Source organism: Ischnura elegans, chromosome X (genome assembly GCF_921293095.1).
Source record: "Ischnura elegans chromosome X, ioIscEleg1.1, whole genome shotgun sequence".
Lineage (NCBI taxonomy): Eukaryota > Metazoa > Arthropoda > Insecta > Odonata > Coenagrionidae > Ischnura > Ischnura elegans.
Genome location: NC_060259.1, coordinates 105,938,960 through 105,956,105, shown reverse-complemented (window position 1 = coordinate 105,956,105; position 17,146 = coordinate 105,938,960). Strand labels below are relative to the sequence as shown.

The 17,146-nt window shown below is 40.2% G+C and overlaps 1 protein-coding gene across 1 annotated transcript in view; it reads right to left on the bottom strand.

The window, feature by feature from the left end:
- Positions 1-17,146, bottom strand: part of LOC124171934 (serine/threonine-protein kinase atr-like) — a 176,967-nt gene that overhangs the window by 113,385 nt on the left and 46,436 nt on the right. Inside the window, exon 21 of the mRNA XM_046551370.1 lies at positions 3,385-3,551. Within this exon, the coding sequence (XP_046407326.1) occupies positions 3,385-3,551 (167 nt within the window). The remainder of the gene's footprint in view (positions 1-3,384; positions 3,552-17,146) is intronic.

The following is a 17,146-nucleotide window of genomic DNA, read 5'->3' as shown; positions in this document are numbered from 1 at the left end:
AAGCGAGTGCTATCGCGCAATTTTTACCATGATTCGAGAGCAAACGATGCGTTCTGTCTTCATTTACTGTCACTTAAAATGATTAGGATAGTTCGTTGCCTTTTTCTTATTTACTGTTAGGTATGCTCTCGTATGGAACAAAATGGCCCTAGGTAATGGTTAACATGAAAATTGCAGTAAAGTAAAGGTGTAAAAGAAAAGAATAAGCGTGAAACATTTATCACTGAAAATGTCATTCCATGTTCGTTATCGCGGCTGCATTAATGGTCTCTAGTTGTCTCGGTACGAAATGCGGAGGTAGTTAGGCCGTCTCGGGGGTCTCTCGTTGCTATGATATATAGAGGTTTTTATGATATAAAGAGGTTCACTATAGAGAGGTTTGCCTATAAATTTACATGTAAATCTAACGGGACCAGAGGGTTGGTACGATGTATAGAGGTTTACGATGTAAAGAGGTTCACTACATAGAGGTTTTACTGTACTTTTATTTAGCATATTACATAACATTTAACACAATTTGGATTGTACAAAATTTCTGATAAAACTAAATTAAAGAAATGGTTTAACTTATGTTGGTTCAAGGTAAATGAATGGTTCAAATATGTAGTCTTGGTGAATATGACCGGCAAACGGCAAATCCCCACTACCTCATTTGTGTATACTTCGAGAGCCATTCCAGATTTTTTGGATTGTCAACTTCTCTACACTAAATAAAGCCTTTTAAAATGCTTCTGTAGTAGCAACAACAAGCTCCTCCTTTTCTTTCTTTGACTGAGTGACTGTGTGTTAAAATGATAGCTGTCATTTTGTGGGTCCCCTTTCTTTTGCACGTTTATGTGTATCGCTACTGATGTGCTTTAACAAAGTGTCACATCTTTCAAATCAAAATGTTTTATTGCAAACTTTGCACAGTAATACTCTGTCTTTCACATAAAATCCTTCTCAGCTGAATTCACTAGCCCTGGTATGAACAGTATCACTAGCTTTTGGCATTTTAAAAGTCCTATCCTTTGTTTGATATTTAGAGCTGGAACTACTATTAAAAAAAAAGTCCAACCGCAAAACACAACCTATCACAATGGTGTTTTCAAACTGAGTGCTGGGTAGCTACAGTATAATCATAGTACTGTATAACTTACAAATTGGCCTAAATGTTTAATGTCGCAGGTTCCTTTCGATAACCCTCACCCAGGTGTTGAGGGAAGGTAGGACAGCAGCTAGATACAACAAAATCGCTTAGTTTTGATCACAGCTTTTGCCAATTGGTCAGGAAAGGAAGTGAAAGAAGCACACTTAACAACACAATCGGATTCAAAGAAACTTGAAAAATTATTTCCCATTTATCGATCCTGAAACATCTAGAATGAGACGCTTTCTCACCTGAAGAATTAGACATTAGATTTGGCCAATGTCAAAATGATTTTTTTTGCATTGTAGCTAAGTGGAGGGCCAAATATCCGACGATCCATCCCCTAATAAGGAGAACCCCCTCTCCTCCTATCCTTTTTGTTCCTTCCTTCCCTTCCTCCCCTGCTAGCGCTTCATGCTTTCAAATAACCATGCGTGTCTATGGATGTCTTTAAACGAATCGAATCGCGCAGTTGACAGCCGCCATGGTCACCACGGCACCCATTTCAATCCGGCCCGGCGGTGCGCCCTCTACGGCGTGAAATACAGGCAGTGCTACAATGAGGCCGCTTTTAGACAAAACGACTTTTTGCCGGCCGCCGCTCACGTCACGACGCCGTGAAATTCAGGCCGCTTTCAGACGAGACGACTCTCTGCCACACTGTGGGCCGTGCCGTGAATGGCGGCCCGGTCCCAGCCAGCGACCGTGTTTAAGTGAACGAAATTGTTACATTAGACCCATATTCAAGGTTTTCCTGCAACAAGTTATCCAATAACCCTGTCTAATGCATCGCGGTGAGTCACCGGAATTACTGCTCAGCATTGACGCATACCGGGCGTGTGAGCTTGTATTTCCGCTCTTCCGCGGCTGCGTTAAATTTCTTTCCGCACATGTTTTATTCGTAATATCTAATTCTTCAGGTGAGAAAGCGCCTCATTCTAAATATTTCAGGACTGATACATGGGAATTGAAAAGAGGGGCTGTGATAAATTTAACGGCAAATTCTGGCAGAGAAATCACTACAGTGCGCGATATTACGCGGATGCGTTATGCGCGAGACTAAACGAGCCAATTGACCTTGAAATTATAAAGAGATAGAGCAAATGAACGTTGGCAGCGTTAAACAATGAAGGCTTAGGCTTTAATAGATTATGGTTCATTAGATGTGATTTTTTTGCTAATCCACCTAAAAATGAGAATTTTGTTTTTATCTACCGATTTCGCGTTATTTCATGTTATTTCGCGATATCGCATCTCGCGAAATTCGCTGACCTCTACTTATTTGTCCTTATATTTATTAATTATATGTAGTTAGGTTTGCAGTTATAGATCCCATGCTCAACAATTATTTTAAGAAGATGATATTTCTGTTAATTTTTAGTAACCTGCTGGCATACATGTATCAATTACTTTTCTATTTGTTGATGGTAGGTCGGTGTTAGCAAAAAAAAAACAAGTGCCAGGAATATTTCTTTTAACTATGAATCCATCTTCATCCAATATGTACTTATACTTTGTCATTTGATTTCCTACAGTACTTACCACATAGTTATGGAAATATTTTGAAATTTTAAAATCATTTAATTTTTTGATAACAAATAAATTTTATACTTATGCCTTGAGAAACATTTACTTACCAGAACTTATGCTGTGTTGAATATAAATCTAAAGGCCATTTCAAATACTGCACAATGAAACCTTTGCCAGCTCTCTAGCTCACTTAGGGCAGCTCTTGAAGCGATTTCAAAATGTATACAATTATTTCAGGCTTAACTAGGTAGAAGTTTGATATATCCATGATAAAAAGTGCACTGGTAATTTCAACACTTTAATTCATAACCCAACTACTCACCATGGTTTCAATGTATTATGTCATTTTTTGGGAAACTGCTTTCAACTCAAATTTTACCAAATTTTTGTCAATTACCCTTGAAAATTACAGTGTCTGTTTAAACCATGGTCGGTAGTAGAGTTATGAATTGAAGTGTGGAAATTACCATTTGTAGTTTATATCATCGATTTAAAAAAGTTCTGTCCATGCTCTTTCACCCTACATTCCATACTTTACAAAGTCATACTTCAGAAATGGCTGGAGATAAAAAATAAATTTTTTATACTTTTCTAAGTCTCGACAACACTGTACACATACCACATTTTAAAGAAAGCCACATTGGTGAGAGAAATGGAGTGTGTTGATTTGACATGGAATGGCACAGAATTCAGAATGATGAAGCCCCTTCCTCAAGGGAACTCACCCATAAATTGGATGAGGTTTCCAATAATCACAAATTTCACTTCCTAGTACGTATTTAGTACTTTGAAATGGCTTCATTATTTGCTGCATACTTTCAGGAAATTTTCTCCAAAACTGCTGCTTTTTAGGCTCCGTAGGAATGGAGGACAGATAAGCTTGCAAAAACACCTGACAAATAAATCAAATGTTAGATGGAACACAACAACTTCCAATGATTCACTGAAGGGCAAGTTTTCAGAGAAAATTATTTTTCATGCAGTAAAATGCATTTAGATCAAAACATCTAGATGATGTTCAGGTTTGATGAGATAAAGGCTCTGCAAATGAGGATGTGCTGGAATTACTGTCAGTATCATTAATTCAAAATGCCAAAAAGGTATTAAATCATTTAAATGGCAGAAATAAATAAATAAGCTAAACATGAGAGTGTATAATTTTACAACAAAATGATATACATGAAGTGACCAGATGTCCTGCTTTTGGTCGGACAGTCCCAATTTTTAAAATACCTTTCCCATAGTTCCCTAGTGATAATGAGGGCATTCTCAACTGTCTCATTATCACAATATGGATTTCATATCTCCCTTTTCATCATTTTCACAATGTAGGAGCAGTAAATACTTACGGATTAGCAGGTTTCAAAAACTTTGTATTTTACAAAATGCAAGAAAATTCATCTCTGAATGAAACGTAAGTGACCTAAATGTCTTAGCCTCGAAATGCTACTGTATATTAAACATGATATAAGCGTGTGTGCAGCAGACAGCACTATAGCCTCTGACAACAAGAGACAGCATTAGACTTTGACATAAGTTTCTGACAGATTACCAAAATCAGAAGATGTGGTGTCACATTAAAGTATGACACTGTTCTTACTCTACGGCAGCCGTGTAACTACGGGGTGGATGAGGGGGATAAATCCCCCCCCAGGGCCTCAGAGACAAAAAAAATTATTTAAAACTATTTTCTAGTTTTGACATATAATAACTGCATCTGCTTGAAGTTAAACTTTATCTGCTAAATGATGTAAAATGTATTTCCAGGCATGTCATTTTTCCAAAATACGTGGAGAGGTCGCCCTCCCATTCCCTCAAAGCATATTCCTAGTTATGCCACTGCTCAGTGGCACCTTACTCCATGGGATATCACTCCATGGGAAGTCGCAGTATTAGGGTAAAAGATGGTGACTATTATCAGTGAATTGGAAGCCTTCTGGGGAGTTACAGGGTGAAGCAAGTACTGGATTTGGTGTGGGGGCTTGACATGTCTTGAGAATATTGTGTGGGAGTAAGGAAGTATATTGCAAAAGCAATTTTTCAGAATAAACCAACAATAAACCTTTCATTAACTTTTCCCTTCCTGATTTTCCAAAATCTTATACAACCATGCCTCACTTAGCTCAAATTCCATTAGCAAAATTTCGATATAGCGCAAATTCATTCCTCAGGGAAACATTCCAAGGGTGCTTAGCCTAATCCGCCTAATCAAAAAACCTTTAATGCTCTCTAGACAAAATGTGAACTAGCACTAAATGCACATGAAATTACACTCGTTTTACACATATTAATAGTATTGCTTGCCTCATATCTTCTTCTCAGTTTATATATTCGTCGAAATCCATTGCAATATGCAATGGACAATAACATTACTCGTCATGCATCCGGGCAGCTGATCTACTGAAGTAATTTATCTCATCTCCTTAACTGAATAATATGTATCAGTCAAGTTAGATCATTAACTAAGTTTGGAGCTAGTGGAAATGAGATTTTTAAGAGCAATACGGTTTGAAACGTCATTTTTGCCGTCATAGATTAACGGGCGAATGGACTACCACGTGAAGGGTCCACTCGTCCAACCTTCAAGGTCATCGGGGAGCGGAGGCCCAGTTGCATATGAACAAGATCATCATCACGTAAAGGGTCATCTCAAATACATCAGCTTCTTTCCTTTCCAGCAGCCGTTGGCCTTCTGCGTCTCAGGAATACAGTGCGGCAGTTGTTCAGCAGTAGGTCATTTTGATAGAGGCACTTGGAGTGAAAATCAAGCGAACAATGGCAAAAAAAAGGAATGCGGATAGAAATGTAAAGGAGTTACAGTAAACTCTCGATTATACGAAGCAGGATTTTACGAAGTTTTCGATTATACGAAGTGATAGTGCGGTCCCGGCGAAAAGCCTATGGTAAATACATGGTGCTATTCGATTATACGAAGTTTCGATTATACGAAATGTTTCGAATTTACGAACCTTGGATCGGTCCCCAGGAGCAAAAGGCATTCGTTTATACGAACTATGGCGAAATATTTGTCAAAAAAACTAGTTACGCCGGCGTAACTAGCTTAAAAAAATCAGCGCTTCCAACTGTGGTTCATCAAAAATGTGAAATCGTAAATGATAGTGCAACTTTGGAGAGAAAGGGTTCGCCTAAAACCTCACGGTGGGAATTTAGAGGAAGTAGGACTTAATTAAAATATCGCGACTGATATAATGCCCCTATTTACGTGCCTATTCGTAAACATCGCATCGACAATACTTCGTAGTTTAACATGTCAGAAAGGTCGAGCGGGGTATTTCGTACACTCCTAATTAACCCTTTGCACTGCTGTGAACGTACCTGGTACGTTCGCAAGGCAGGCTGCTGTGAACGTACTTCGAAGACTACTTGACTACTTTTCGCCGAAGCACTACGAAGGGTCCCTAATCCGGGACCCTTTCCTCGACGAGCTCACTCTCGCTGGCCCCTCTCTTCGACCCTCCGAGCATGGGGCCTTTTCCCCCAAAAGTGACCGCTCTGACTGCATTTTGAAAATCTATCAATCAATGCCATCATCAAAAATAATTGTTTGCATCGCACTCCTGCCTATCAGGCATTCAAGTACGTCTCTGAACCGTGTTTCTGCGATGAGGAATAACGACTTTGTTAACTTAGCTAAAATGGCCAAGTTAGTAAAATTGTCATTTTTCATCGCAGAAACACGGTTCAAAGACGTACTTTATTTCCTCCACTACAATCGCAAATTGCTGGAAATCGGCCGGATTCCCTTTGATAGCGCATCATGAGGATGTTCTCGAGGTTGGTAATTGATACAACTAGCCTACTAGTAATTCTACTGCTACAGTATCACGGCTATGGTTGATTCGTTACGTTATACATTCAGGAAGCAGCAGCGGATAAAATCGCGGAGGAGATTAGAGGATTAAAAGATGATTTTGAAAAATTCTTGGAAAAAGCAGGAAGAGCACAGCGCGCAACATCAAACGATTATTGACCTTGACGATGATCTCCGGGCTTGCGACAATGGGACGCCGGTATATGCGTCGGAAGAAGCAGCGGCCGGGACTAGTCATAATAGCAGTGACGACGAAGATGAAAGTGAAGTAATTTCACCAAATAAAAAAGAAGTACCCGCTGCCCTCAAAACATTAAGATATATTGATCTGGCTAACGAGTTAGGTCCCCAATTTCATTCCCATTTATGCAAGTGAGAAACCATGGTGGAAGCGGTGATGGAGAAGGGCAAAAAGGAAAAAAATAATTGATATTTTAGTAGTATCTTTTCGTGTATTTAATAGCCTTCCTGAATAAACAACTTAAATATCTTAAGTATTTGGCTCTATTAACCACCAACTTATTTTTCAGTCTACTCGTAATGAAGATGCTCTTCTAACCGTGAACTTTCTTCTCGCGCGTCTCCCCGTTTTCCAATGCCGAGAGATCTTTCTTTCCAAAGTCTTTGTTTACTTCCTCCGGCGACCTTCTGCTGATCTTGCTGACACCCATCTTACGCATCCCAAACCCCTCCTTCCCCAGCATTTCCCATTCACTCCCTCCCCCCTAAGGTGACAGAGGTCGAGTGCGTCGCAAAAAATATGGCCCCCAAACGTAGACTGAGGCAGAGCTGAAGGCCATTTCCCCACCCTTCTTTCTCCTGCCCCCTTCACCACTGTTCACCACTCCTTTGTGCTGACCACACTTCTTTCTCAGGCCATCCCCATCCCACTGTTATTCACCCCACCCACTGGGAACGTTCCCCGATTGTGGAGAAGGGCATGGTTCATCTTTACCTGCAACGGGGGTAAGTTATTAACTGGAGAGAGGCTGAAGAAGTACATTTCACTATCAGGGAAATGGTGCCGCGCTTATAATTCCCTCTCTTCTTCTTTGCTGACGTTACAATTGAAATTATTTTCTTTGCTCTTTCCTCACTATATTTATTTACGATTATTGCGCGACTATTTTTAGTGCTAAAGCTAAGAAAATCTTTTCTCTACGTCAATGATTATTTGCATAACTTTCAATACGGAGGAGAAAGGGACACGATAAGTAAATGAGGTGAATGTACAGGTTTTTGCGTGTCATTTTTGGGAATTCACGCAAGTGTACCAATACTTCACACACGTTGAGAAATAATGAAACATCTCTTGTAGAAAAACAATCAATGCGGATAATAAAGTTTCCCTCTTTATTTCTCCGATAATGGAAGATGTTTCTCCTGTCGTTTTCCGGTTGGAACCTTGCTCCTGTCGGCATAAAAGAAGAGAGAGAAATACCATATGAACATAGCACTTCACACCCGGTATGAAGAATATGGTCCGGATGAAGAATAAAGTCTTTCGTAGCAACGTCTGCGAAGATGATGGAGCACAGTATCCGGACGGAGAGCTCAAACAGAATTTACTTCAAATATTCGCCAGAAGATAATCATATCCTACGAAATTTAGAATCGTAACTGAATCTCAATAAAAATAACCAATGGAAAAGATAGCACATTCAATTGAATATACAGAGTAACTCGAAATATTAACTTACGAAGGTTATTTAGGAAACGGGTGGAGGCCCTCGTTTTTCTTTTTTTTTCTGGTCACTGAGCGATAGAGGGCGACATAAATGGCGGTTAGGCCGGCTGCCGCTAACATTCCGTGGGTGCTGGAAACAAATATCTATCTTACGCGAACTTAATAGTTGTTATTCGCTCCTAACCACAAATTTATAACATTAAATTCTTATAATATACTTAGCAATTCATTATTTGATTACGTTTTCAAAACTGGTCGGGAATTTCTTAAGCGATCGTTGATGTTGAAGTATGAACAAGAAATGGGAATTTTATGGTGGTATAATTATTTAACGATTTTTCACATCATAAATCGATAACAAAAAGCCTTTTCTATGAATTATACCTAGAATAACCACCGAAAACATTTAAATAAGACCACTAAAGACAAAAAACGGCGGAAGAAACAAAAGCGAACATTTTTTTCGTGACTTATGAAAAAGGTTTGAATTTACGAAACTCGATTTTACGAAGTGCCGATTTTCCGGTCCCACTGACTTCGTAAAATCAAGAGTTTACTGTATCAAGAAAAAGCATACCCCAAGAAGAGAAATTGAAAGTGATCACTTGCTTTAAAAATAGAGAGCATCAAAGTGATATTGCACGTAAGTTTAAGCCCACAATGTCGACAATCCGCACCATTATTCTGAATAAAGATGAGGTTAAAAGGTCAGTGACATCAGCCGCACCAATTTCAGCCAGGCGACCAACATGTACGTCAAGTTTATTGCTGGAAAAAACATAAATGACTTCTAATTACCTGGATTTATAATAAACGGTTGATTGATGTTCCTCTATCATAGGCAGTTATTTGTGCTAAATCTGTGGCTTTATTTGAATCTATAATAACAAAAGAAGATTATTCAGAATTTTAACCTTTGAGCTGGAGTTTTAGTGCTACGATATCAGGTGAATCTGCAAGTGCTGATAGCACAGTTGCCACAACATTTTCTGATGAACTCCTATCTGTGATTGCGAGTGGATCCTTTCCCCCTCAACTAGTTCATAATGTCGACAATATGGAATAGATTTAGAAGAGAATGCAATCTTGTTCATTCATTTTTGGGGAAGAAAAACCTGAGTTAGATTTCAAGGCATTTAAAGAACGTTTCACGTTGCTGCTTGATGCTGATGCCTCGGGGGACTTCAAATTAAAGCTACATAGTTATGATTTATCATTCATTAACTCCTCGAGCAATGAAATGGTATTCAAAGTAGCATTTGTCTGTTATTTGGATGGGCAACCAGAGGGCCTGGTTGACACAGGAATTGTTTTTAGACTGGTTTGAAAATTCGTCAACTGCCAGCAATGCATTACGAACCCCTGAGATAGCATGCATTTTTTCCTGGATGTTAGGCCACCCACTCGGAAGGTGTGAATTTCAAAAGCACTTAAAAATTTATTTTAATGATAAGAAACATCTTTTAATGCCTGCCTAAAATCTTTAATGATATTTTAAATTATAAATGCTAACATAAATAAGGTTTTCTAAGGCTATTAATGGGAATATATATGGTTTATAGGAAATTCAATACCCAACACTTATGCTACCGGGAACGCATCCCTATCTTCCCTATGTTAAAATGCTCTCGTATAATGCAAATTCGTATAACACAAAGACCCCAAGGAGCGCATCCCTTGCACTAAGTGAGGCATGGGTGTACTCCCAAGTTGAAAAAAAATAAGTGAAATTTTAAAGAAGATACTATTTCAGCACACTTTTGATAAGAATTAAGATAAACGCTGCACCATCAAGTTACATTTCACACTGAACATTAATAGATTTACACCACTGGCATTGTTTTTGTAGTGCAGTAAATCTAAGGTTTCCCAAACATAAATATTATTTGTGTCCATATTTTGAATAACACTGTGTAATTTCAACTGCAAGGATTTTCCATTCTTAAATTACAAATTTAATGATGACAACTATGACCACGTCAAAACTTCAAAGCTATTGGTGCAAAAAGAGGTCTCTAGTAGATAATGAGCTAACAGTCAGATGGATAAAAATGGTAACTAATGAGAGAATGAACCAGTGATTCAAGTACATATTGATAAACATTTTATCTCTCCCAATATATATCCCAAAACCATTTGAAAATTTTTTCCCTGCCCCATATCAACATGGGAAATGTTGTTCCCACTATTTTTTCGACACATCTGCCCTTGTGGGGCTGTAAAATAAATTGTAAAAGTTGACACAAATAGGTGATTTTCAAACTACATACTGTAATGGTTCAGATACCATTTTACGAGGTGCATACAATTCGGCGTATTCATTCCCTTTGCCCGCTCCGTTCCGCTAAACTTTCCCAACCCCCCCCCCCAGACCATGGCCCGTGGAGGAAAGCGTCAATGTGTAAGTGGGGACGAATGTCGGTTATGTAAGATTATGAGTGTTGTGTGTGAGTGCACTTGGGAGGACGGGAACTTGGGTTTTTCCCGTGATTAACGTGTTCCTCCTCCTTTTCTTGAGCGTTACCCCACCCCAAGATGGGGAATATAAAAAGGTTGTGCGCATGGAAGAAAAGAGCATAATGTTGAAGTGAGTGTCGGGCGGAGCCCATGCCCGAATTTGGGTGCAACACGGCAGAAAGAAGACGAGGGGCCTACCAAATCACGCAACTGATTGGTTCCAGAAGAACACGGTCTGAAATAAGAGACCCCCCCCTGTCCGAAGGAGCAAGGACCAGCTGAGGAGGACGCATTCCCTCCGTTCCGGATGCAGCTTCCTCCAACAAGGGAGAAAGGAGTGTGCAGTAAATGGAACGAGAGTTTGTTGGATCCAACCTGGTCTAACCACGGACAACAGTCAAGTAAGATCGCAACTATCCCCCCCCCCCCCCCCCTAAAGCCCCCTTTTGTCTTCTGCCAAGTGTCAAGACAGACAGTCACGAAACGCACCCGTTACTCAGTGAAAGTGAAATTAATCACCAAAGTAAAATTTAACACTCGTTGGGATGGACTTTCATTTACCTCCCCCATCAAGAAATAATTAAAAAGTGTATCATTATTTACGTGTCCACAACCAAACTATATTTTGTTGTTATCATTTGCTATTTCAATTTCATTTTGAAAATCAAGTTATATTGTTGTGTTGCTTTTTTTTTATCATTGATGTGTCATAAATTGTTTTCACTAACTCATACATCACTAGTTTATAAAAGGGTTCCTTTTTGTTTTGTCACATGCAGTTTATTTGTTTGAATTATATTTTGTTTCGCTGCAAGTGCTGAGTAAGTGTTTTGTTTTAACTCCTTCACGGGTCATCTTAAGGAAAAATATCCCTCGCCATTCCTTTCTCCCGGGTCATTTTTCTTTCCGTGAATGCGTAGTGGAAGAGTGCATAAGCGTCCGAACGCTACCCATCAGGTCGAATCGGGAACCCCCCACCCGCAATTATTTCCAAAGAAGGGGAATATTTTGGTTAAAGTGCGTTTGGTGGGGACATGAAGCAGGTAGTCCCAGGTTGGGCGTGGCCACCCTCGGAAGGGTCGCTAATCCTCGACCCTTTCCTCGACGAACTCACCTTCGCTGGCCCACGTCTTCCACCCTACCAGCGGGGGGCCTCCCTCCCTAAAAGTGACCGTTCCCACTGCAATTTGAAAATCAATCAATCGATCCAATAATCAAAAAATAAATGTTTTCATCGTACTCCTGTCAAGCGTGCGATCAAGTACGTCTTTGAACCGTGTTTCTGCGATGAAAAATAACGATTTTGTTAACTTTGCTGAAAACGTGGTTTCGGACCACCGGAAAATGGCAACAGCGGTTTGAAATGGGCAAGGTAGCGGGCTGTTTGAATGAGTTACGGGCGTGAGTTTGGCCATGTGGTACCGTTCAGTAGCACGCCAAGGCTTCAGTTAATTTACCAGGACGTTTTTTGGACGGTGTGGTGTGCATGTGGGAGTCCAAATGCCTGCTGCATGCTGGTGATTGATCACCCCCTGCCAAACACCCTAGAGGTGGCTCGCAGGGTATTAAGTAGATGTAGATGTAGATGAATCTTAAACCGATCTAAATCAGCTCTTTTAAAAACGAAAACTACGTGATTATTGAAACGCGGGTTAAGCATTTTACGAATCTTAAACCGATCTAAATCAGTCCTTTGTTTAAAGGTTATTATAAAATGTACTGCCGAGCATTGCCTTATTTGTACGTTTTTAAATTTTGAATTTTTTCTGAAAATTTGAATATGGAAGTCATTCCCTCTATAATGCTTCCACGAAAACCTTTTCACTCTATTGAAGAATGATCATAGGCTTTCCCGGCGTATATAATTGCGTATATAATCAGACTCGCAAGAATTAGAAGTATTTTACTTTCATGTCAAACTGGAATGCCATTGATGCGAAAATATTGTATGGTGATTGATTGATATTGTTCGGGGTAAACGATGATAGCCAGTTAGAATTGCATGATTAGTGATAACATAGATACGGAAGGCCATAGAAATTATTATTAGATTTGATGAAAAGTCTACTCGGGAAAAGACGGAGAGGTATGTGTGAGATGTATGAGATGTATGTGCTCAACATGGAAGTTATTGCCTGAGAAAATAATGAACCATTAGCAAGCAGAGGTTCAAACGAAATATTGAACACCTGGTGGTCCCAATCAAGAATTCTGAGAGAATTCTGCGTAAGAGAAGAGAAGGGTAAATAGATTGCATGATTAGTAGTGTAGCATACTAACCTATGTAAAACTTAATGCATGTTTCTTAATTTTATTATTATTTCTAACAGCATGTGGTAGTATAATTTGTTGGTATACGTGACGTTTTTTGGACCGTGTGGTGTGAATGTGGGAGTCCAATTGCATGCTGGTGATTTATCACCCCCTGCCAAACACCCTAGAGGTGGCTCGCAGAGTATTACGTAGATGTACTTCCTTTTGATTTTGATTAGTGATGTAGCTACGAGCGAAAGAAAAGCTTGCCAAGTACCCTCTACATTTAACTTTATTAGTGATTATTGAAACGCGGGTAAAGCATTTTACATATGAATCGATGAAATGAAATTTACCGATCTAAATCAGCTCTTTTAAAAATGAAAACTACGTTCTTCTTTAAAATTTTCAAAAAATTGCTGTCTCATATGCCCATGGAAAAATTATGAAAGCTTTTGAGTTATCGTTTGCACCAGCTAATTTTTTGCTACCTGTTCGAAACCCAAGCTAGTCCTGACCGACCGTCATTAGGCTGAGAGTCCAGATCGGAATTTTCGTCCTCGACTTCATTCCCACGACCCTCCCTGTACAATGCAAATTGCACGACTAATCTGGATGGTCTTTCATGGGGTGCATTTTTGTTAGCGTTCTAGAGTCCTTATCTACAAAGAACTTCGCCGCAATGGCTGAAATAGGACTGAGTGGTAGATAAATGCATTTATATGTCACTGACGTCTGGCGAAATTCAAAGAATACTTGTCATTACGACAATTGACGAATTCTTAAGAAAATATTCTTGCGAAAATACGTTAAGGTGCTCGCGTTCACTTTCCAACACTCGCATGGCCCCTTATAAAAAGAGGGTTTTACGTGCAAAGTTTTACTCCCTACTGAACTGCCAAACCAGTGACATGGAGTTCTGTAAGAGCATATCTGCGTTTAAGGCCCATATTAGGGTGGTGGGTATAGTGCAATTCTTGGTGCTTTGGGGCTTCATTCCGGACACCATTAGCTGCGTCTGTGGGAGCATGAGAACTACCCTCTCGAAGGGGAAGGGGAGGCTGCCTGTATTTAGATGCCCGTTGGCTACATGCCGGAGATGTTCCTCCATCACAGTGGGAACCATTTTTCAATGGTTTGCCACTAGACCGGAGGACGTCCTTGCCGTAGTCATAGGCTGGATTAATCGCTATCCAGTCTGTGTAATTTCTAAGGAGATAGGCATCCAGCGGAGGACGGTTTCCAGCATCATCGGGGCCTTCCAAGAGATGGTCTTCACCTGGCTCCAGGAAACGAGTGTAGAAATCGGCGGTCCGGGGCACGTGGTCGAGATCGACGAGAGCGCATTCGGGCGTCGAAAATATAACCGCGGTCGTCTCTGCCAAACGAAGTGGGTCCTTAGTGGTGTTGACCGGGAGACCAGGGAGACCTTTCTCTGCGTCGTGGAGAAAAGGGATGCCGCCACTCTCAACGAGGCAATAACAAAATACGTAAGAATGGGAACGACGATTAAAACAGATATGTGGCGAGGGTACGCCGGTCTGGAGAGTTTGGGGTACATCCATGATACCGTCAACCACTCTCAGAATTTTGTTCGTCCCGGAGATAGAAGCACCCACACGCAAAACATCGAAAGCGTGTGGTCAGTAATGAAACGGGACTTGAGGAGGAGGACCGGCAGATTACGTGTGGGAAATCTGGAATCGTTCCTCACAGAATTTGTTTGGCGATCCAGGCTCTCAACGACGGAGGACCTATTTCGTGATTTGGTGAAAGCGCACAAGTGCTTTTACACAAATGTTTAGAAGTAGTATGTAAAGGAACTGACAACGCTTATGGCTGCATCTATTCATCATAACAAAGCTCTTTTCAGGGCTGCTACCTATATTTTTTTGCTTTGCTTTGCATTTTTTGGCAAATCAATTTCATAGTGGTAGCAGACTTGTTAATAATCATCAGTGTCACCCAGCTAGATGCCAACCAAACGCGATGGAGATGGTGGGTAGAGAAAATTATAGATATCAACAATATTTTGCTGTCTCCTCTACATTCTAGAATGAATCATTCGTTCTATAACTTAACAACTTGGCTATGAAATGATGAAATAAAGTGGCACATGCAGCATCATTTTTCCTGTGTCTATCCCTAAGTACGTACTATACAATACCGTGGGAGCCACATCTTGGGTGTTTGGCAGGGGGTGGCCTCCGTTGACTTCATCCAGAAGAGTACCAAGTCCTTTCCCTCCGATGTGTAATCAGGGATGCCGACTTAAAAAAATATTGGGGGGGGGATCTTGCACTGGGAAATTTTATAATTAGTGAGTTTTAAGTTTTTAAGCATTTTAGAAGAGTCATATGATCAACATTAGAAACGTGATAACTGGAATGTCGATATGTAGACAATCCGTGGAAAATCGACAAGCCTGACATTTTTTCCTCACACCCATAATGAATTTTTGAGGGGAGTCGGGCCCCCTCAAGCCCCAGCGAGTCGGCGCCACTGTTTGTACTTACACTACAAACAAATAATTTGGGGAAAGTAGAAGCCAAATTCTTGTTTGATTCATTGAATTCGGTAATCGGCCCCCTGTTGTTCATTGTATACATTAATGATCTCTGCTCCCGCATACCAGTAAAATTCGTTTATTTGGTCACAACGCTGTCATCTATCGCGAAATTATGGACCACTCTGACTATGAAATTCTATCATCGGCGTTAAACAACGTTCATTTGTGGAGCCAAGAGTGGGAACTCGATCTTATCTGAGCAAATGCATGTCGGTACATTTATTGCGAAATTCGTCCAATTATAGCCATATTTAATCTGTGGATGGTATTAACATAAAGGCAACATACTAAGTGAACTACATGGGAGTTACGATAACCTCGAACCTCTACTTAGATTGCCAAAATCTTTCAGCAAAAGAACAGCACGGATTTAGAAATGGGATAGGAAAAATAAGATATTTTCTCAGACGACGAGAATCATATCCTTCGTTTACCATCGTACTAAAGTAGACGTGATCATGCGAATAAAATAAAATAAATAAACTGCAGAACAGAGAGATTTAAAATGTCATTCTTCCCTCGTTCTATTAAGGATAGCAACGTCGTCTCAATTGATAGGATTAATAGCGTCGCTCGCTAGGATCACTCATTGCATGTTTTTTTCATAGTTCTAACCTTGTATGTATTTGCTCTACGAATAAATAACCATTAGCAAGTTTTTTAATGAACAAGCATGTATATTTTACTAGTATGCGTAATATTTATATGACCGTGCAGTGTGCATGTGGCGGTCCTCTTGCATGCTGCATGTTGGTGATTTGTCACCTGCCAAACACCCTAGAGGTTGCTCGCGGGGTATTGTTAAAATGTAGATGTAGAACACCTAGATGCGCAAAACTTGTTAATGAGAGCACAATATGTATTCAGGAAAAGTAGATCATGCGAAACCTCAATAATGATCTATCGTGGAAATGCTGTCGGTACAGTCTCATAAATCGTGGGAAAAAAGACAATGAATCTGTCTGTTCTACAGTCTATCTCTCTGATATTATTTATATGATTTGATCTACCGTGGTATTATGGCGTTGGTTGGTAACATATGTCTACCTTCGTCTGAAAATACACTCCTCTTGAATTTATCTAATAGGTCCAGTTTATTTTTCAGCCTGCGGTCTGATAGAGATTTCCATTCGAGTTCATCAATGAGGTATTAGCACTAACAAGACTAACGTAAAGAATTTAGAATGGATATCTTTAAGGGGGTGTCCTAACGCCCCCTGCCACACGCCTTTTAGGCGGCTTGCGGGATTTTATGTAGACGTAGACGAACCGTGAGGTATGTACGCACTCCGAAATATTTGCAGTCACCGTCTAAAACTCACACAGCTTAGGCACCTCTAGGGTGGTCATCATAGCGAGTAACATAATGATCTACTTATTGAGATACCGTTGCTATCATTTGCAGTACGATGGAAGATTGACATTTTGAAAGCCTGCGAACTTAGTATCAGTAGCTGGTGAGTAAGAAAATACTCTGGTAAATTAACTGAAGCCTTGGTGTGCTACTGAACGGTACCACATGGCCAAACTCACGCCCGTAACTCATTCAAACAGCCCGCTACCTTGCCCATTTCAAACCGCTGTTGCCATTTTCCGGTGGTCCGAAACCACGTTTTCAGCAAAGTTAACAAAATCGTTATTTTTCATCGCAGAAACACGGTTCAAAGACGTACTTGATCGCACGCTTGA